This window comes from Lithobates pipiens, unplaced genomic scaffold (assembly GCF_037356315.1).
Source record: "Lithobates pipiens isolate NorthernLeopardFrog02 unplaced genomic scaffold, aLitPip1_a1.2 Scaffold_1, whole genome shotgun sequence".
NCBI lineage: Eukaryota > Metazoa > Chordata > Amphibia > Anura > Ranidae > Lithobates > Lithobates pipiens.
In genome coordinates, this window is record NW_027507685.1 from 224,834,504 (window position 1) to 224,857,127 (window position 22,624).

Genomic DNA, 22,624 nt, shown 5'->3' on the forward strand with positions numbered 1-22,624 from the left:
TGCTCTTTTTTTGTTTATAGCGCAAAAAATTAAAAACGCAGAGGTGATAAAATACCACCAAAAGAAAGGTCTATTTGTGGGAAAAAAAGGACGTAAATTTTGTTTGGGAGCCACGTCGCACGACCGCGCAATTGTCAGTTAAATTGTCGCAGTGCCGAATCACAAAAAGTAGTCTGGTCTTAAGCCAGCAAAATGTTCCGGGGCTTAAGTGGTTAAATTATACTTTGTCTGTTAGTAAACATAACTAATTTATCCAAAGTTATGAATTATCCAAAATAATGAATGACGTATCTAAACGAATGGAACAGATTTGAAAGGAAATTCCAATACCTATAATTTAATAGGCGATGCATACTAGCACATTATGACATTGCCTTGCAGGGAAATGCTTTTTTTTTTTTTTTGTTTAACCACCTCTAGTTTACTACAACTTACAGTTTAGTACAACTAACAATGCAGGAATATTGCAGAGAACATATAGAACTTACGTTGAAATATCCGGAATCACAAGCTTGTCAGTCACAACTGAAGACTTTGAGATCTTCTGGATCTTACTCACTTTAAAACCTTCCGCGTTCTAAGAAAAGCAAATCCAGATATGAATTCATAAGAGAGAAGCCAATGTAATGCTGAAATCTGTTAAGATGCTTATTTCAAGCTAAATTCCAGGCACACATATCTGTATGTATCACCCTGGGGTTTAGTCAGGGAGCTCCTCACCAAATTCCTTGCCAGGGGTAGCTACCGTAGTTAAATTATTAGAGATCTATTGATTTCTCCCAAAGTTTGACCTTGTTGTACTTTTCTCTTCTACCACTAGGTGGCCGGGTACTTGGTGGTACTAGATATGAGATGGGCAACCCAAGCTCAGGTTATGGGTATATGGGGTATCTCAGCCAATGGGCAGGGGTTTACTTGAATCCCTTGGCCCGCTGGGAGAACCTATATATTTGGGTGGAGTCAAGTGATCTATGTTCTGTGCCACCCGCACTGCCGTCTAGGTGGACATGTGTCGTTTGCCCCAGACTGCTAGACTGGAGATTGGGCCTATCCGGGGGCATCTGGCTGCCAGGCTGTGTGAGGGCCTATCCAGAAGTAAAAGGGCAGCTCAGGGTTGGAACTGCAGCTTGCAGTCCAACCAAAAGTGATGGTTCTGCTGGGCGGAGAACCTGACGTAGTCGGAGGTAGAAGGGAAGCTGTCGCCACTAAGGGACCAATTGCCTGTACCACGGAACCACAGTGAGTAACTGAAGCAAGTACAGGAGCAGCATTCTCGCAGAATGGGCACGGTGGAGAATCAGGAAACTTCAGGTGACGATCAAGTCAGGGACCCAACCAGTGGAGGTGACGCTTGCAGAGCATCCCTGTGTGTCAAGCTAGGGACTGAGCCGGTCAGCAGGGGTGAAGCTTGAAGGTATCCAAAGTGCCAAGCTAGGAACCCAGCAGGGAAGTGTGGTGGCACTTGAGGGAGATACCACCACAAAAGCCTTGAGGAGCTCACGGGATTCTGAGTTAGTGAATCAGAGGGTCCAGTGAGAGACCAGGAGCTCAAGGGGCTGAAGAACTACAAGTAGAAGTTGTAGTAAAGCTGAGAGAACTGTTATGTTTGAATTAGGAACTGTTAAGTACTGTAGCCATAGGAAACAGCAAACCTGCCCGTGCAGAAGTGGCAACTTGCTGGGGCGTTTCCCTGTATGACTGTCATCCTATTGAAAGTGGTCAGCCTTCGCGCCGCTAAGTGGTAATGAGTGACTAAAGTGGAACAAAATCCAAAATCAGAATTAATGAAACACAGATGCTGTGAAAAAGAACCTGAGTGATATAAAGTGCAAATGCTAACTAAAAAATGCAGCAGGACAAAATAGTGAACACAAACTATGAAATAATGGATATAGAGGGGTGGGTCCTGCGCAAATCGTGCCACTCAAATAAAATACACAAATTCAAACTAATATAAATATGTGCATACATATAATGCCGTGAAAAATAAAGTCCATAAAACAGCACGGATAAAAATATAAAAAATGAAGAAGGGATCAATGATAGAATAATGATAGAATGTCCGCTCCTCAAGGCTCCCAGAACTCTCACCTTCAAACGAAGTGAATAAGCAAATCAAACAAACTCCAGGATTCTCTTATTTCATTCATAAATAATAGCCATCAGGAAATCCAAAGGAGGGATGTAGTGATACAATTCCGCCACTAGAGGGCCAGTCGAATTGTATCACTACATGCATTCAATGCATTCTATTGGGCAGAATGTTAATTTAATGTGGCCATTAGACTGTATTACCACGCACCTAGCGTTTGCACGCACTCATGCAGGGTTATACGGGCTTGCGCATTTTTCTGTCCAAATGCTCCTCTGTTGAATGCTGAAGTGATGTTTTTTTCCCTGCCTCTGAACACCTACAGTATCTCACAAAAGTGAGTACACCCCTCACATTTTTGTAAATATTTTATGTCTTTTCATGTGACAACACTGAAGAAATGACACTTTGCTACAATGTAAAGTAGTGAGTGTACAGCTTGTATAACAGTGTAAATTTGCTGTCCCCTCAAAATAACTCAATACACAGCCATTAATGTCTAAACCACTGGCAACAAAAGTGAGTACAGAAAAAATGGTGGTGCTGCGCTTCCAAAAAATGGGACCTTACACGAAAATGTTATAGAGCTAATTATTCAGATGGAACAAAACCACATACAGTGGTCTAACTATAAATCAGACTTCTATGACAGAAAGTGCTGAGTGCATCATAGCAAAACCAAAGTGACTGAAATATAAACAGTTACTGGCTACGTAAGCGCAAACTAGTGACAATAATAAAGTGCAAAACTACAGTGCAAAAAATGCAAGCAAAGTGCTTAGTGTAACACAAAATATTAATAAAAAACATATAATAATCGAGCTATAAAACAAAACTCCATAAACTCCATAAACCGAAAGTGCTGAGTGCAAAAAATTGGACTATATCCAGCTGTTAATGACGTGAACACAGTTCCGTGATGATGTCACATAAACATCTAAAGAGATTCTGTGCTGGGAAATGTCTCAGAGGTTCTTCCTCCACATAAGTGATTCCACGCATAAGTGTGCACACTGGGTAATTACCTTCCCGCTATATAAAATATAGTGTATATGCAGCCTCCTCTTGGATATACCAGGAGTCCCAGGAAAGGGGGTGGAAGGGGGGGCCTCAGGGGGTCACTCTCAGATCTCCGTCACAATATACTCTAGCAAGATGTTCGTAGCCAGTAACTGTTTATATTTCAGTCACTTTGGTTTTGCTATGATGCACTCAGCACTTTCTGTCATAGAAGTCTGATTTATAGTTAGACCACTGTATGTGGTTTTGCTCCATCTGAATAATTAGCTCTATAACATTTTCGTGTAAGGTCCCATTTTTTGGAAGCGCAGCACCACCATTTTTTCTGTACTCACTTTTGTGAATACAGAAGCACTATTGTTATATCATAGAGATATACAGTGCCTTGTGAAAGTATTCGGCCCACTTGAACTTTTCAACCTTTTGCCACATTTCAGGCTTCAAACATAAAGATATAAAATGTAATTTTTTTGTGAAGAATCACCAACAAGTGGGACACAATTGTGAAGTGGAACGAAATCTATTGGATAATTTAAACTTTTTTAGCAAATAAAAAACTGAAAAGTGGTGCGTGCAAAATTATTCGTCCCCTTTACTTTCAGTGCAGGAAACTCACTCCAGAAGTTCAGCGAGGATCTCTGAATGATTCAATGTTGTCCTAAATGACTGATGGTGATAAATAGAATCCACCTGTGTGTAATCAAGTCTCTGTATAAATGCACCTGCTCTGTGATAGTCTCAGGGTTCTGTTGAAAGCACAGAGAGCATCATGAAGACCAAGGAACACACCAGGCAGGTCCGTAATACTGTTGTGGAAAAGTTTAAAGCCGGATTTGGATACAAAAAGATTTCCCAAGCTTTAAACATCCCAAGGAGCACTGTGCAAGCGATCATTTTGAAATGGAAGGAGTATCAGACCACTGCAAATCTACCAAGACCTGGCCGTCCCTCTAAACTTTCAGCTCAGACAAGGAGAAGACTGATCAGAGATGCAGCCAAGAGGCCCATGATCACTCTGGATGAACTGCAGAGAACTACAGCTGATGTGGGAGAGTCTGTCCATAGGACAACAATCAGTCGTACACTGCACAAATCTGGCCTTTATGGAAGAGTGGTAAGAAGAAAGCCATTTCTCAAAGATATCCATAAAAAGTCTCGTCTAAAGTTTCCCACAAGCCACCTGGGAGACACACCAAACATGTGAAAGAAGGTGCTCTGGTCAGATGAAACCAAAATCGAACTTTTTGACAACAATGCAAAACGATATGTTTGGCGTAAAAGCAACACAGCTCATCACCCTCAACACACCATCCCCACTGTCAAACATGGTGGTGGCAGCATCATGGTTTGGGCCTGCTTTTCTTCAGCAGGGACAGGGAAGATGGTTAAAATTGAGAGGAAGATGGATGCAGCCAAATACAGTTCTGGATGAAAACCTGTTGGAGTCTGCAAAAGACCTGAAACTGGGACGGAGATTTATCTTCCAACAAGACAATGATCCCAAACATACAGCAAAATCTACAAAGGAATGGTTCACAAATAAACGTATCCAGGTGTTAGAATGGCCAAGTCAAAGTCCAGACCTGAATCCAAATCGAGAATCTGTGGAAAGAGCTGAAAACTGCTGTTCACAAACTCTCTCCATCCAACCTCACTGAGCTTGAGCTGTTTTGCAAGGAAGAATGGGCAAGAATTTCAGTCTCTCGATGTGCAAAACTGATAGAGACATACCCCAAGTGACTTGCAGCTGTAATCGCAGCAAAAGGTGGCTCTACAAAGTATTAAAGCAAGGGGGCCGAATAATTTTGCACGCCCCACTTTTCATTTTTTTATTAGTTAAAAAAGTTTCCAATAGATTTCGTTCCACTTCACAATTGTGTCCCACTTGTTGGTGATTCTTCACAAAAAATTAAAATTTTATATCTTTATGTTTGAGGCCTGAAATGTGGCAAAAGGTTGAAAAGTTCAAGGGGGCTGAATACTTTCGCAAGGCACTGTAAGTTGCACTTGGGATTGTGACAGTTATTATTGTGTACACACTGTTGCAGGCACTATTGATAGAAGAATTTCTACATTAGGATAAGAGTTCTCCCTTACTACTTTACCATACTAGTTTGAATATATACCATTGACATATCTCCATCTGAATAATTAGCTCTATAACATTTTCGTGTAAGGTCCCATTTTTTTGGAAGTGCAGCACCACCATTTTTTCTTTTAGGGCCATATTTTAACATTCTCTTCTGAGTTGTAACTATTTTATATTCAATAAAATTTTTATGGAAAAAATTTAAATAAAAGGATTACTCACAGTCACTATGCCGGTGATGGATTCTTCTGTGGGTCTCATCATGTGGTCCAGTGTGAACACTCTGTAATGAACTGCAGAGAATTTAAGGAAACAGGTATGAATAGTCAAACAAATGAAACAACCAGTGATAACTCAACTTGTGCTTTGACCATGCAGGCAGGGCCGGGACAAGGGGTGGGCAGGAGGAGCAGCTACCCTGGGCACTGTGGTATCATGTAAGGTGGGAGGGCACCACAAGGAAATTGAGGGGGGGGGGATTTGTGTTGGAAGGAGGAATTTTGGGGGAGCAGCAGGGGGTAAGAATTGTTCTAGGAGGGGACATTTGGTTTTGATTCAGGGGTGATCTGTTTTTGGAGGGGAGTGGAAAAAGAGGAATTGTGCTAGGAGGGTTTGTGCTATAAGAGCTGATATGGTAGAGGGGCGAGGGTATTTGTGCTAGGAGGAGAATTTTTTTGGGAGGGGGATTTGTGCTAGTAGGGGCGATTGGGGGTGCTTGTACTAGGAGGGGATATTGGGGAGATATTTATGCTAGGAGGTGGAGTAGGGGGAAGAATGTATACTCGGGGGGGGGGAAATTTGAGGGGTGGAGGATTTGTGCTAAGAGAGGTGTTTTTTTTTGGGAGGGCCATTTGTACTGGGGGATTTGGGGGTTGGAGGGAGCAGAGAATTGTGCTGGGAGGGGGGATATCAACAGGGGGGGGGACTTGTACTGGGAGGAGGGAGAATTTATGCTTAGGAGGTAATCATGCAGACTAGTGCCCAATTTTTTTTCAGGGGGGGGGGGGGGATTTTTGCTGACAAATAGTGCTCATACATCTTGGTAAAGGGGCGGGGGTGGGGGTGGGGTGACGCAGTTTGGCATGTTCGCCCTAGGCTCTAGGTGACCTTGTCCTGGACTCCTTCATACTCAAAAGTACTGGCAGCTGGATGAAATGGCAGAAGAGTGAAAGACTGGTGAATATTACTCCATATTCCCATCGCACACGTTCCTGGATAAAGCTCTAGAAGATTTGGGTGCTGCAGCAACCACCAGCTGGACACTGGTTTAGAAAGTCCCAATGAGGATATTTGCAAGCACACCATGGATCGACAAGGTAGCGTTCATGGGATTTTTTTTTATTGCATGGTCACATCAAAAAGCAGGTAGCGCAAAGTTTCTGAGCCATGTAGGGCCCTTTCACATGCCTGACGAAGGGGCCCTGCATGGCTCCGAAACATTCCACTACCTGCTCTGTGATGTTATCGTGCAATAAAAAAAAATCCTTTTGGACACTACCTTGTCGATCCATGGTGTGCTGGCAAATATCCTCATTGGGACTGGTGAATATATGCCCTGCATGGGCTAAGCACAAGTTTGCTTTAAACTACTGTGGCTATAAACATGATAATATATTATTGGGAAGTAATAAATAACTAATGAGGAAGATATGTCAGTGAAGGGATGGATTAAATAAATCCTGATAAACTAGCCATTGACCAATACACCTACAAAAATACTACAAGCTGACCCCATATCTAAAAGTCTTATATTGTCACACAGATCCACTATCATAACATTTCTTTATGATAGAGTTAGATGCAATAGATAGATAAATAGATAGATAGATAGATAGATAGATAGATAGATAGATAGATAGATAGATAGATAGATAGATAGATAGATAGATAGATAGATAGATAGATAGATGGATGGATACCGGATTCTTTGGGGTTGTACACGCTCTTGTCAGTCTGGATGAAGATGTAGCCTCTCTTGAAGGACACGGGTATGGACACAACTTTTGGATTTGCTCCCAGGATGGCAGTAGTCATAATCAGCTGGACATACCTGTTACTCCTTTGTTCATCCAACTTACATGTAGCGACCCTACTGGGGGTAAGCTGAGGGGATAAAATAGAGAACAAGCAATCAACAGAGATGTACACGACACCAACAATCGTAAACAAGCCTTAAGACCCCTCTTACAAGTCTGTTCCCAAGGATAATTTCAGAATTGGATTGGAGAGACTCCCCTGGCTTGATAGTATTCAGGCATTATTCACATTCCTCAGTACATATCAGTCCCTTTCTTCATTAACTCATTCTTGGCTGCAAAATGTAAATTAACATGCTCAGACATAAAGAGAGCATGGTAACCTACTTTCCATTGTAGAACTAGGCAGCTGTTGGTGTTCCTAGTTATAAGCAGGGATGAGCCCGATGTTTGACTCAAACATTGGGTGTTCGCCCGTTTGGCGAATACCGAACATTTAACTTAGCCCCCTGAGCCATGATTGGCCAAAGGCACCCTGCCTTTGGCCAATTATGGCTCTCTCAGCAGAGCGCACTGTGATTAGCCAAAGCATGCAGGTCAGGTGCACGCTTTGGCAAATCATAAGACGCCAATGCACTGCGATCTCGCAGTTCATTAGGGGGTGTTCCACAGCACTTGAATTTGCCGCAAACACCACAAATGCCCCATAATGCACTGTGAGATCGCAGTGCATTGGCGTTTTATGATTTGCCAAAGCATGCACCTGACCTGCATGTTTTGGCCAATTACAGTGAGAGAGCCATAATTGGCCAAAGGCAGGGTGCCTTTGGCCAATCATGGCTTAGGGGGTTAAGTTAAATGTATATTATATTATATAGTATATATATTATACGTATATGGTGTAATGAATTAAGAGAGATTAGATAGCTTAGTTAGTGGCATGCAAGCAGTTTATTATATAAATATACATATATATATATATATATATATATATATATATATATATATATATATATATACACCTTGCATTTAGTGTAGACTAGACATTCAGTGTAGACTCTATATTCAGTCAGTACAGTCAACGTGGTATATATTGCACAGTGTATTGAAGTGGTTAAGAGGAATCCTGCGCCCAAATTTAAAAAAAAATGGCGTGGGGGTTCCCCCCAAAAGCCATACCACTACCTTCAGGTCTGGTATGGATTTTAAGGGTAACCCCACAGCACAAAAAAATAGCGTGGAGGTCCCCCCTAAAATCCATACTTGGCCCTTCAGGTCTGGTATGGATTTTAAGGGGAACCCCATGCCAAAATAAAAAAAAATGGTGTGGAGGTCCCTCCAAAATCCATACCAGACCCTTATCTGAGCATGCAACCTGGCAGGCCGCAGGAAAAGGAGGGGGGATGAGGGAGCCTCTTAATATCCATACCAGACCAGAAGAGCCTGGTATGGACGGTGGGGGAGGGGGGGGGCACACCGTTTTTTTCAATGATTTTTTTATGTATATTGCCGGGATCCAGCAATACATTACAGCCACGAGCAATTTTAACCACTTAAGCCCCAGACCATTTGGCTGGCCAAAGACCAGAGCACTTTTTGCGATTCGGCACTGCGTCGCTTTAACTGATAATTGCGCGGTCGTGCGACGTGGCTCCCAAACAAAATTGACGTCCTTTTTTCCCTACAAATAGAGCTTTATTTTGGTGGTATTTGATCAGCTCTGTGGTTTTTATTTTTTGCAAAAAAATAGCGACAATTTTGAAACAAACGCATTATTTTTTACTTTGTGCTATAATACATCCCCCAAAAATATATAAAAAAATTAATTTTCCTCAGTTTAGGCCGATTCATATTCTTCTACATATTTTTGGTAAAGGAAAATCACAATAAGCATTTATTGATTTTTTTTGCGCAAAAGTTATAGCGTCTACAAAATAGGGGATAGTTTTATGGCATTTTTATTAATAATTTTTTTTATTAGTAATGGTGGCGATCAGCGATTTTTATCATGACTGTGACATTATGGCGGACAGATCGGACACTTTTGGCACAATTTTGGGACCATTCACATTTATACAGAGATCAGTGCAATAAAAAATGCATTGATTACTGTGTAAATGTGACTGGCAGTGAAGGGGTTAACCACTAGGTGGCGCTGTAGGGGTTAAGTGTGTCCTAGGGAGTGATTCTAACTGTGGGGGGGAGGGGCTGTGTGTGACACGACATTGATCAGCACTCCCGATTGCAAGGATCTGTGATCAGTGACAGACAGGGAGATACTTGTTTACATTAGCACCTCCATGTTCTTCCTCACCATGAGACGATCGCGGGTATACCTGTGGACATCGAGTCCGCGAGACCCGTGATCGCGCTCATGGAGATCCCGTGCGCGCGCACGCGCTTGCAAGCCTTCTCTTAAAGGGCAATGTACAGGTACGTGATTCTGCCTTATGTGCCCTTCTGCCGACGTATATCGTCATGAGGCAGTCGGGAAATGGTTAAATTAAATTTTTTCCTTTAGAAATGTCGTTTTGCTGTGGTACTGTTATGAATATGGAAACGATGCGCTACTTCACAGGCAGACTAAGGGGGCCCTCCAGGCACGATATTTAAAGGAATATTTCATTTTTATTGTTTCACTTTAAGCATTATTAAAATCACTGCTCCTGAAAAAATGGCAGATTTTAAAACTTTTATTTTTGCATTGATACATGTCCCCTGGGGCAGGACCCGGGTCCCCATAGACTTTTTATGGCAATAATTTGCATATAAGACTTTAAAATTAGCACTTTTGATTTTTCATGTTCATGTGCCATAGACTTTAATGGTGTTCACACACATTTTTTTTTTACATGTTCTTCTGCAAACCGAACCATGGAGTGTCACTGGTTATTACAAATAGGAACCTATGAGAGGTGTTCCCAGTATGTGATCAGCATGACAGGCAATCATTGTAATCACCTGAGGTTTGTTTACAAACAAACCTGCTTACTTCACATGGCAATACAATGGCAATAAAAAGCCCTGGCCTATGCTAGCTGTCACTGGCAGCTGTCAGTCTCAAGTAATGACTGGAAACCAATCAGTGTGGCTCTTGATCATGTGATTGTCATGGTATGATCAATCATGGCAATCACACAAAGTTTGTTTGTCAACAATCCTTTTTCTTTCCAGTTGTCAGTATGCTGTGTTCATGAAGCTTTAGGACCAATTCACACTATTTGTGGTGACCGGCACTTTACCGCATTGTAAAACGTCTGTCACTGCAGGGACGCGCTTTTCTTTCCTGTGTGTCCCATTTACACTGCAACGCAGCCTAGCGCTGCACTGGAGAGTGCTGCGATAAAATGCAGACATGTTGCATTTTATTACAGCACACCACCCTGAATTGCACTGCAATGTTGGGCAACACAGAGCATCAAGCTGGCCAACATTGTAGTGAATGAAGTGTACGTTTTCTACTCTTCAAATAAAGTTAATACAAAACAAAAAAATTTAAAAAGGGGAGCATTGGGATGTGATTAATTATGCATCGCATTGCCCCTATGGCTGCTCCAACGCAGAGTGGCTGGAGCGCTGAATCTCTCCGGTTGCCCTGTGATTTCACAGTGTGATTTGGACCTTACACGAGGCTAGGGGTTTTTATTTTTTTTTATTTTATGTGACTGCAGACACAAGCGGTCATCAACAGGGGCAAGCCCTGTTGATGACCGCCCCTGTTGCCCCTGTTGATGACCGCTTGTGTCGAAACGCGTCGGGAAGCATTACTTGCACCCCACATTGCTTTTTTGAATCAATTCTATTTCTTTGTGATTATTTTTATTCCTGTCAAATGTGTATATTTTAATAAAACCAACTGGTTTATTTTTGACCTACACTATCCGGAGCCCCCCGCCCTCTTTTTCTTTTTTCGGTTTGCATGCTTTCCTTTTGAGCTCTTATCCGAAACTAAAGTTTTGATACGTCTGGTTTGGAAATACCACCACCCTGGACTGTGGAAAACACCGGCTGGTGACCATCTGGATCGTTTACCTTTACCTGAGAGTGAGGACGTCTATGGGAGGATTGTATGCTGGGAGCCATTCCACTAAGAGCTGGAGCACAATCCCTTTGGGACTACACGCATTATAGACCCACTGTCGTATGACAGGTGGGTCCAACATTTCCAGTAAGGGTATCCAACTTATTCTTATTGAGTGCTGTATCTACAGATATCACCACAGACAAGTAGATCTTTGTCGTTGGTTTTCCCGCAGTCCTAATCCTGGATCTCCATGAGAAAATTGGTTGACCTTGCCCAAATATTAAATGAGGACTCTTGTATAGACTGATACACTATTAATTGTCCAAAAAAGATTTATGCCGCGTCACCTTATTGATATCACAATTTTCACTTATAAGTTGTATGTATACTCCATTGGGGACTATACATTACATATAGTATTGTCCACACGGATCTTAGAACAGGGGTGATTACCTTTTGTGATTCAACATAGGCTGTTTACATTTGCGTACATATTGTATCTAGATTGTGTACACTTATTCTTTTAGCGCTACACTTTTTTGTTTTATATCTATTGTAACTTTGTTTGAGTGCTAGCTGCTTGTTGCATTATAGTGGCGCTGTGTTTTTTTCTTTATATATATATATATATATATATATATATATATATATATATATATATATACAGTATATATTTACAGTATCTCACAAAAGTGAGTAGACCCCTCACATTTTGTAAATATTTTATTCTATCTTTTCATGTGGCAACACCAGCGAAATGACACTTTGCTACAATGTAAAATAGTGAGTGTACAGCTTGTACAACAGTGCCAATTTCCTGGCCCCTCAAAATAACTCAACACACAGCCATCAATGTCTAAACCGGTGGCAACAAAACTGAGTGCACCCCTAAGTGAAAATGTCCAAATTGTACCCAATTAGCCATTTCCCCTCCCTGGTGTTATGTGACTCGTTAGTGTTACATTGTTTCAAGTGTGAATGGGGAGCAGGTGTGTTAAATTTGGTAATATCACTCTCACTCTCTCATACTGGTCACTGGAAGTTCAACATGGCACCTCATGGCAAAGAACTCTCTGAGGATCTGAAAAAAAGAATTGTTGCTCTGCGTAAAGATGGCCTAGGCTATAAGAAGATTGCCAAGAAACCCTGAAACAGAGCTGCAGCAAGGTGGCCAAGACCATACAGCAGTTTAACAGGACATAGATGTATGAGTGCTGCCAGCATTGCTGCAGAGGTTGAAGGGGTGGGGGGGTCAGCCTGTCAGTGCTCAGACCAAACGCCGCACACTGCAACAAATTGGTCTGCGTAGCTGTTGTCCTAGAAGGAAGCCTCTTCTAAAGATGATGCACAAGAAAGCCCCTAAACAGTTTGCTGAAGAAAAGCAGACTAAGGACATGGATTACTGGAACCGCGTCCTGTGGTCTGAAGAGACCAAGATAAACGTATTTGGTTCAGATGGTGTCAAGCGTGTGTGGCGTTAACCAGGTGAGGAGTACAAAGACAAGTGTGTCTTGCCTACAGTCAAGCATGGTGGTGGGAGTGTCATGGTCAGGGGCTGCATGAGTGCTGCCAGCACTGGGGAGCTACAGCTCATTGAGGGAACCAAGAATGCCAACATGTACTGTGACATACTGAAGCACAGCATGACCCCCCTCCCTTCAGAGACTGGGCCGCAGGGCAGTATTCCAACATGATAATGACCTCAAACACACATCCAAGATGACCACTGCCTTGCTAAAGAAACTAAGGGCAAGGGTGATGGACTGGCCAAGCATGTCTCCAGACTTAAACTCTTTTGAGCATCTGTGGGACATCCTCAAATGGAAGGTGGAGGAGTGCAAGGTCTCTAACATCCACCAGCTCTGTGCTGTCATCACGGAGGAGTGGAAGAGGACTCCAGTGGCAACCTGTGAAGCTCTGGTGAACTCCATGGCCAAGGGGGTTAAGGCAGTGCTGGAAAATAATGGTGGCCAAACAAAATATTGACACTTTAGGCCCAATTTGGACATTTTCACTTAGGGGGTGTACTCACTTTTGTTGCCAACAGTTTAGACATTAATGGCTGTGTGTTGAGTTATTTTGAGGGGACAGAAAATTGACACTGTTATACAAGCTGCACACTCACTACTTTACATTGTAGAAAAAGTGTCATTTCTTCAGTGTTCAGACAGAATAAAATATTACTTTACTTTTGTGAGATACTGTATATACAGTATATAGTATTTTGTCCATTTGTCAGCCATGATGTAAAATAATTTTGAAAGGCAAATCAATCATAGAGCTATTGCCAAATAAACGATTGCAAATTTCTAGGTTTAATCTGAACATGCAGTGATCAATGGTCATGAAATCTACATAATTTATTTTTTTGTCTATGAAAAAGTTAAATGCTTTTAGATCTGGTGAATATCTGGTTACACGTGGACAGGATTTACAGCAATAAGGAGCAACATGAGAGAAATCCTGGAAATTAGAGTTTAATCTACATTTAATTTATTGTAAACTGAGGAATACAGCACAAGAGAACGTTCAGTTATTGCAAGCCTCTTGCACTTTGACTTTCTTGTTTACACATGCAGTTGCACAATACTCATACGCTATGCTGGACTTGCTCCACCATTGGCTGCACTATCCATCCATATGCCATGCAACCTCTGTATCTGGACAAATTTACTTTGTTTCTGTGTTTTTGTTGTCTCAAGGTTACACCACCCTGGTGAAGGTGATTGATACAGCAGATATGATTCAGGGAAACAAAATCACATTTACCATGATGCCATCAGCACACATGGAATTTGCAGGTTTTCCCCTGGAGGTGCTGGATTTTCACAGCTCTCTGGGCACCAGGCTTCGTTCTCTGGTCACACATACTGCTATTAACTCCACTGCTTTCTCTCCTCCCTATCCCATCCCCATTTTCAGACCCATTGATTTACAAAATTTCCCAAGTATAGTCATCTGAGCTTTTCCATTGAAATATGGAAAGGGGCACCGGACTAAAAGATGTTGGTAAATAATCTATATAGAAAAACCCACCACATTTCAGGGCCAAACCACTCCCCTTCATCAGGGCTCAAGCACAGGATAAAATTTGAATGATCAACCAGTGAGCACACAGATCTAGATCAGAAGGGATAAATGGCTGCTTACCTGCATCCGTCCAACAAGTTTATTGAAAAACTGCCACCAGGACTATAACAACAGACCAATGAGATGACATGTTTCACACATACATTGTGCTTCTTCAAAATGCTTTTTTGGGGTTTTGAAGAAGCACAATGTATGTGCGAAATCCGTCACCTCTTTGATCTGTTGTCATAGTTCCCAGTGGCAGTTTTTCAATAAACTTGTTGGATGTGTGCAGCCATTTCTTCCTTCTGGTCTACATGCTCACGGATGCGAGCAGAGGCTAGCACCCAGCCCTCCTCGGTGGTGGATGATTATACTCACCTGGAGCAGCAATCTGTTTTTCTGTCTTAGCACACAGATCTATATTACAACTGGAATTAAACTCCCCTTGTATGTTAACAATGTAATAGTTGATAAGGGGAAATAAAGTTGCTCTTGTCGATTACTCATAGAAGGAAGCCCTGCTGTGCTAAAGCGGCCTTGGCAAATCTATTCAGCATGTTTGAAGTTTCTCTTCAATTGATTGCATGTACAAGTTTGTAAATTCCCAGAGCTTCTTTAAAGGCTCATTCACAACACTTGCAGAGCATTTCCCACACTGCATGGGAACACACGGCCCTCGTTAGATGTAAGCAGGTGTCATTAATTGTTAATGGCACCCAAAACACTTCTAGCAACCATGCGTGTTTCTCATTGCACCTTTTACAGCATCCCTGAGCTTATGTAACCTCTTCAGATGTTGAACATATTAGACACATTCAATGGGCTAAACAGGTTAAAACTGGTCATAGTGTTGGGAAAAGGTCCACAACAAAAATTCCAAAATGTGCAGCCCTATGATCTGTGAACTACTTAAGTAGCATAGGTTGCATGTCCTGACATTTTGTGCCCCTTCTCCTGATCAAAAGTCCATGACGGCCATCAGTTTTGATACCACCATAGGTGCATTCTCACCTATCCTTCTATCCACTGTTTGGCTATTGAAAGCAAACCACGTCTAAGGACTGTGTATTTAACTCACGTGGCAGTACTGGGTGCCTGAGTGGTTGAAAAGTCCGATATTTTTATTTGTAGTAGGATGAAGGATAGGCAAGAATGTGCATGTGACAGACCCAACTGGGCCAGGGGGTTCTGGAAGGGACTGCAGAGTAGGCTCTTGCCTACTGATTAAGGGACCTGGCTTTTGAAGGGGCACTATTCTTTGGGAGGTGTGTGCCTGGGGGATTTTTGGAGTGGTTTTGCTTCTTATTCGGGTCCATGTCTCCCCAAAACATACAGACTCTGGGAACCTAGGACCTGGATACAGATTTGGGGCCTCTATTCCCAAACCAGCATTGACTGCTTCAAACCCCCCCCCCTCCCCCAGACTCAGAGAGTGCATATGTTAACATAATAAGGCTCAAAACAACCTTATGCTGGGGTCTCCTGCTGTAATCTGTTTACTAAGGTATCTTTCTCTCATAGTATACTTTCCCCATTGTGCGCCTCCAAGGTGTGAATCCCATTGTTAATTGAGTCACCTATTGTTTCTGTCTGTCATTCCTCTTGGAGACGTGACTAGCATTGTGTCTGCTTTATCTTCTTACCAAACTATTGTGGGATGTTTATGTTTATGTTAATTAGATTGCTGTTTATGTTTATGGCAGCTGTTTATTAGATTAACTGATGTTACTGCTTACAGATTGTATTGTTTAGGATAATGTGACCAAGCTCTTGCCTGATTTTGTGTGGTATATATTCTGTGAGTTTACAATAAAGAGTCAGTTACAATTTACATATAAGCTAGTGTTGTCTAGTTCTTGGGTGCAACGCTCAGCTATAATACCTGGTTCCTGAGTGAAGGAAGCTGTATCTTGGCGGAGGCACCCAGGCGGGGTGCCAGGTGATCCATTACAGTGCAGTCGGCAGACCTGCTATTAAAATTAAACTAATGTTTGCCCTGTAGGTATGCTTTAAAATCCAAACCTAATACAAATACAAACTAATAGAAACATAAACCTAAAAAATACATTTTTTTTTTTTTTTTTGAAAGAAGCAAAGGAATCACAAGGGCTTAACAAAAGCACTTAAAGAAAGGAAATAACACAGGGGGTAAATTTAATCCCCCCCCCTTTTTTTTTCTCACAGGATGTCTCTCCTCCATTAACCCCCCCAGGCCACCATCCAGTACTGTAAATATAGATATGTTATGGATATGTATGTATGTAAATGTGGAGACATTGAAGGATTTGTTTAAGCCTCAATGCCTCAGGATTGAATGTAATCGCTTGTCGAATTTTACATAAGGAAAAAAATAATAAAGATGAATTTAAAAAAAAATGATGTTTGCCCTGTAGGTATGCTTTAAAATCCAAACCTACTACCCGTTGGTGCCAGCCACTCCAGTCCCCAACACTGCTCAGTTAAAATCCTGGTACTATGGGGTATAAGGGAGTACGCAACATGCCCCTTTTCTCCCCACAATTTTAATGTGCTCGAGGCCTGAATGGCCATTGCTGTTACATGGAGGTTCCAGGTGTACCTTAGAGTGTGCTATAAAATTGGGTTCTACTGGTTAATGCTGGCAGCACTTTGGTGTCACTAGATATTCTACCCAAGCAGCACTATAAAATGTATGTTTAGATACCAGAGGGTGACTGTCATAGGGTGGAGGGTTCTTGTAGTATAAGTTCACCTTTTGGAGCATGTTGCACATTACACCCATATTTAGGGCACTTGCACACTGGGGCGGGTTTTACCATCATTTTTGCGGTGCTTTTCGGGCACTTTTAAAACCCACTAAGGGCCAAAAAAGGGTTAAATATGCCCGTAAAGTACCGCTGCATGGGCAGCGGCACTTTAGGAGCGTTATATACACTGCTCTTAAAGCGCCTCCAAGATGCTGCTTGCAGGACTTTTTTTAGTGTCCTGCCAGGACACACGCTCCAGTGTGAAAGCACTCAGGCTTTCATATTGGAGTGATAGGAGAGGCACTTTAAAGGCCCTTTACAGGTGCTATTTTTAGCGCTATAGTACCTGTAAAGTGCCTCAGTGCGAAAGTAGACTTAAGGTGTAATGCGTAACATGCTCCAGGTCTGCCCCCCCATGCATTCCTCGAATCCCCCTCCTTGTGACAGCGGTTAGGGGATCCTCTCCCCTTACCCGCTATCGCTTTTCAAAAATAGACCTGCTGTGTGGAGTTGTTCCACAGAGTTCTTTGAATGAATTGAACTACAACTCCCATCTTTCCCTGTGGTAGATAGCTTATAGTTATTAGAACTGGGAGGGCATTGATGAGCGCTCTTGTAGTTCATTGATGCTTACTCCAGCTTTTTAACTGTCTGCCCTTATGAAGGTATGGGCAGGTAAGCTTGAGGCAGTGTTTGCAGTTCATTGATGCTATCGCTAAAAGGACGCAGGACGCTAAAAGGCACTGCACCTGCAATCTACTGATCATGGGTGCAATGCTCTGCAGACTACTAAGAAAAAAATAATAAATGCACATTTTTTCCCTGCAAAAATATATACATTTATTTATTTTTTCTTAAAGGTGAACTTATCTCTTAAAAAATGTCTGTGCACATTTTCTTTATTTAATACAAATGTTTACTGGCCTGACACTGTGTCTACAAGTGCATGCTGGGAAATATGGCCTTGAGCGTCATTGCACATGGAGCACCTCACCTCTATAGTCTGTTTTTTAATATGGTTGTCCCTCGCCTGCAGAGTTAAACTGTAACGTTCTGAGCAGTCATCAAAGTTCTTCTGATTACGCAGGTATATCACTACAGTAACATCATTTGGTGCTCTGTCCTCCTTTTTCCACTCCATCTGCACCCACACATCTTCTTTGACGCCCACATGTAGGAGGCGAGGTGCAGCGACCAGAAACCTGAGAACAGGAGAATAGCAATTATTATATGGCACTATATTCCTTTGAGCTCAATCTGTCTTGCTATGATAAACCAGTAACCATTAACCCCATGTCACACCAGGGAACCTGATTATTATTATTTTTACACAGGATTTATATAGCGCCAACAGTTTTTCAGGGATCAACTAAAGATGGATAGATTAGGAGATAGATGGACAAATTGGACCTACCCCAAAAGCCTCAAGGGAGTTTAACATGAATCCCCAGTCTACTCTATCAAATGCTTTCTGAGCATCTATAGACAGTAGCAGGGATCCACTCTCTGTTATTTTATGCATAACCAAAAGGGTTCTAATACCATTATCCCTACTCTCCCTCCCTGGAACAAATCCCACTTGGTCTGTATGGACCAGATCATTTAATACAGGTTTCATACGCACAGCCAAAGTTTTTGCGTATAGTTTTACATCGACGTTCAACAAAGAAATAGGCCGATAACTAGAGCACAGTGAGAGATCTTTACCTTCCTTAGGAATAATCATAATCTCGCAGTCCTCTCCTATCCCATTCATATAGGTCCTAAGATGTTGCGTCGAATAAATGCTCTCTGTAATCATCCCATGGCTAGGGTTAAGGTAAACGAGTCATTATCACCACCTTTTGAGATTTTCAATGGGACACGGCAGGGTTGTCCCCTCTCTCCTTTATTATTTGTTTTAACAATGGAACCATTGTTGACGAGGATAAGATCGAATCCCGAAATTGAAGGATTGCAGATGGAGTATGAAGTCCATAAAATAGCTGCGTATGCGGACGATGTTTTGTTTTATGTTACAAATCCAGGGACGACCCTACCGTGTCTATTGAACATCCTAAAATTGTATGGGGAAGTATCAAACTTTAAGATTAATCCAGCAAAGTCGAAAATTTTAAATATAAACCTTGCCCCACAGGAAGTGCAAAGGCTTAAAAAAAATTCCCCTTCATATGGAGGGAAAATGAAATTAAGTATCTCGGGGTTAAAATAACGGTCACACAAGATAAGCTATACCAAGAAAACTTTGTTCCATTAATGAATGATATCAAAACTCAACTAAATAGCATGGCCCCTAGACAGAGATCTTGGATTAATAGGATAAACTGTTTAAAGATGATAATACTTCCAAAAATAATATATAAAATACAAATGTTGCCAATTTCGATCCCGGAAGCATATTTTAATAAATTAAATTTGTTATTTCGGAGGTTTATTTGGCGGCATAAAAAACCACGAATAAGCTGGGGGATACTTACCAGAGACAAGACCCAAGGGGGATTGGGGGCCCCGGATATTAAAACATATTATCAAGCAATTCTAATGGCACGGGTGGTGGATTGGGTAAAAGATAATAAGGAAAAAAGCTGGGTTAAGTTAGAAAAAGAGATAAGTTATGCCCCGTACACACGAGCGGACTTTTCGACATCCAAACTCCGACGGACTGAGTCCGGCGGACTATCCGATCGTGTGTGGGCTGCAACGGACTTTAGCCAAGCTAAAGTCTGACGGACTTTAGAAATGAAGCATGCTTTAAATTTTCCCGACGGAACTCCGCCGGACCCGGTCCCCTTTGAAAAATCCGCTCGTGTGTGTGCTACTCCGACGGACTAAAACCGACGCTAGGGCAGCTATTGGCTACTGTCTAGGAACTTCCTACGTCGAATCCAGTCGTACGTCATCACGTTCGACTCCGTCGGAGTTTGGTGTGATGGTGTGTGGTCAAGTCCGTTCGGTCGAAAAGTCCGCCAGAACTCCGTCGGAACTCCGGCAGAACTCCTTTGGAGGTCTGTCAGACTTAATCCCTCTCGTGTGTACGGGGCATAAGGCTTCATTGGGTAAAGTAATTTGGATCCCGACACATCTAAGAGACTTAGGTGTGCATATACATATAATCACTTGGGCTTCTATGTTAATATGGGATAGGGTTCACAAAAAACTAAAATGGGAGTATAACTCCCCTCTAATTCCCCTAGGGGATACTAATTATTTCACACCTGGGAAGGATAGGGTATTTAGTTGGTGGATCAGAAATAGGGAGGCACAATTAAAGGATGTTATGAATAATGGGAAAATATGCACATTCCAGGAACTAAAGTTGAAAAAGGAGGTGTTAGATATTAAAGAGGGATTCCACCAAAAAAAAAAATATTAAAAGCCAGCAGCTATAAATACTACAGCTGCTGACTTTTAATAAATGGACACTCACCTGTCCCGGGTTCCAGCGATGCCGGCAGCCGAGGACAATCGATCGCTCGGCTCTCGACTGCTGCCGCCACCATTCTAGGTGAGGGAATCAGGAAGTGAAGCGAATCGGCTTCACTTCCCGGTTCCCTACTGCGCATGCGCGAGTCGCGCAGCGCAATATGAAATCTTTGCACTGTCACTGGGACCTGTGTGTGTCCTAGCAGACAGCGCGGCAGGGCAGGAAATGGCGTAGACTCCCACGGGAGTCTATGCCCGGAAGTGGGTGTAAATACCTGTCTTTGACAGGTATCTCCACCCCCCTCCCCCCTGAAAGGTATAAATTGTGACACCGGAGGGGGGGAGGGATCCGATCAGCGGAGGTTCCACTTTAGGGTGGAATCCCGCTTTAACTGGTGGAGGTATGCCCAGCTGAAACACTTTGTGGATTCCCTCCCTCATTCGATTAGACCCACAGACGATCTGATCCCTTTGGAGCAATTGTGTCCGGGGACAAATAGAAAGAGAGGGATTGCGAAGATATATAAAATACTGATGGGCCTAAAAATATTAGGACCCCCCCGCGTACATCAAAAGGTGGGATGAAGAGATGGGGACGAGTACCTCCAAGAGAGAGATAAAGAAGAATGAATTATAAATGTATGGCCCGCTGGTATATAACACCAGATAACCTTCAGCATTTCCAAACTGGGCTCTCAAACTTATGTTCGAGGGGATGTTTAGAGGTGGGCTCGATGGCCCACATATGGTGGTCATGCCCTAAAATAAAACTTTTTTGGCAGTCCGCATTATTGATAATAACAGAAATTACTGGTCTTAAAATCTCTGAGGATTTTAGGGTATGCCTACTGCATGGGACCACCATGTCTATCAAACAATATGGGCGATCTTTGATACCAAGCCTATTAAATGCTGCAAAGTGTTTAATCCCCTGCAACTGGAAAAATCCAGAGCCCCCTTCGGTCAAAAGTTGGTTTAGTAAAATCAATAGAATTCATAATTTGGAGTACCTAAAGTATAGTGGAGAACCAGGAGAGATGAGTTTTATAAAGAGATGGAAAGCCTGGGAAAAATACCAACAAACCCCAAGATTTGTCGTAAGGATGACGGAAATGGTAGATTGAAGTGGTAGTTTATGTGCATTGAGGAGAGACCACGGGGGGGTGGGTAGGGGGGGGGGTGACTGGGTGCTAGGGTGGGTATAGTTGTTTTCCCTCCTTTTTTGCTGTATAAGAATGATCAAAGGAAGGAGAAAAATGGAAGAGGAAAAAAAAAAAAAAGCAAAGATGGACAGATTGGGGTAGGGGAATTCCAAAGGATAGGAGAAGATCAGGGGAAAACATGCAGGTGAGCATGGGAGGAGGTGACAAGGGAGCTAGAGAGGAGGAGTTTGGGAGGAACGATTGGAAGGAACGATTTGGTTGGTATTTTGAGACTAGGTTAGTGATGTAGCTGGGGGCCGAGTTGTGGAAGGCTTTGGAAGTTGTTGTTAGTACTTTGAATTTTATTCGTTGGGTGAGCAGAAGCCAGAGGAGACACTTGCAGAGAAGGATAGCAGACACTGAATGGTTGGTAAGGTGGATGAGCCTGGCACCAGCATTCATGATGGACTGAGGGTGGGATAGCCTAAAAGGCAATCCAATGAGGAAGGAGTTGCAGTAGTCAAGGTGAGAGATGACCAGGGAGTGAATTAGAAGCTTTGTGGTGTCATTGGTTAAAAAGGGACGTATTCTTGAGATGTTGCAGAGGTTAAGGCGGCAAGATTTTGGCAGTGATTGGATGTGGGCCTGAAAGAACAGTTTAGAGTCCAGGATTACTCCTAGCACCCTGGCATGTGGGAACAGACTGATAGTTGTGCCATTGATCTTGACAGAGAAGTCAGGGAAAGAGGCACATTGGGGAGGAAATGTTATAAGCTCAATTTTGGATAGGTTGAGTTTGAGGAAGTGGTGTGACATCCAGACTGATATGCCTGTTGGTAAATCAGTGATACGTGAGGAGACTGAAGGGGTGAACTGAGGCGTAAAGAGACACTGTAGATTTGGGTGTCATCAGCTTAGAAACGATATTGGAAGCCATGAGAAGCTATCAGCTGACCCAGGGAGGTGGTGTAGATCAAGAATAGGAGAGGTCCAAGGACAGAACCCCAATGGTAAGAATAGGAGAGGAGGTAGAGGTAGAGTAGAGTTGTAAGTGACACTG

At 42.5% G+C, this 22,624-nt stretch overlaps 1 protein-coding gene across 2 annotated transcripts in view; it reads right to left on the bottom strand.

Annotated features, from left to right (window-relative positions):
* LOC143983706 (complement C4-like) overlaps positions 1 to 22,624 on the bottom strand; it is a 178,284-nt gene that overhangs the window by 149,867 nt on the left and 5,793 nt on the right. For both annotated transcript variants that reach the window (XM_077483720.1, XM_077483728.1), the window contains exons 3-6: positions 17,994 to 18,201; positions 7,121 to 7,304; positions 5,424 to 5,494; positions 489 to 577 (exon numbers count right to left, since the gene is read on the bottom strand). In XM_077483720.1, coding sequence (XP_077339846.1) covers positions 489 to 577; positions 5,424 to 5,494; positions 7,121 to 7,304; positions 17,994 to 18,201 — 552 coding nt within the window. The remainder of the gene's footprint in view (positions 1 to 488; positions 578 to 5,423; positions 5,495 to 7,120; positions 7,305 to 17,993; positions 18,202 to 22,624) is intronic.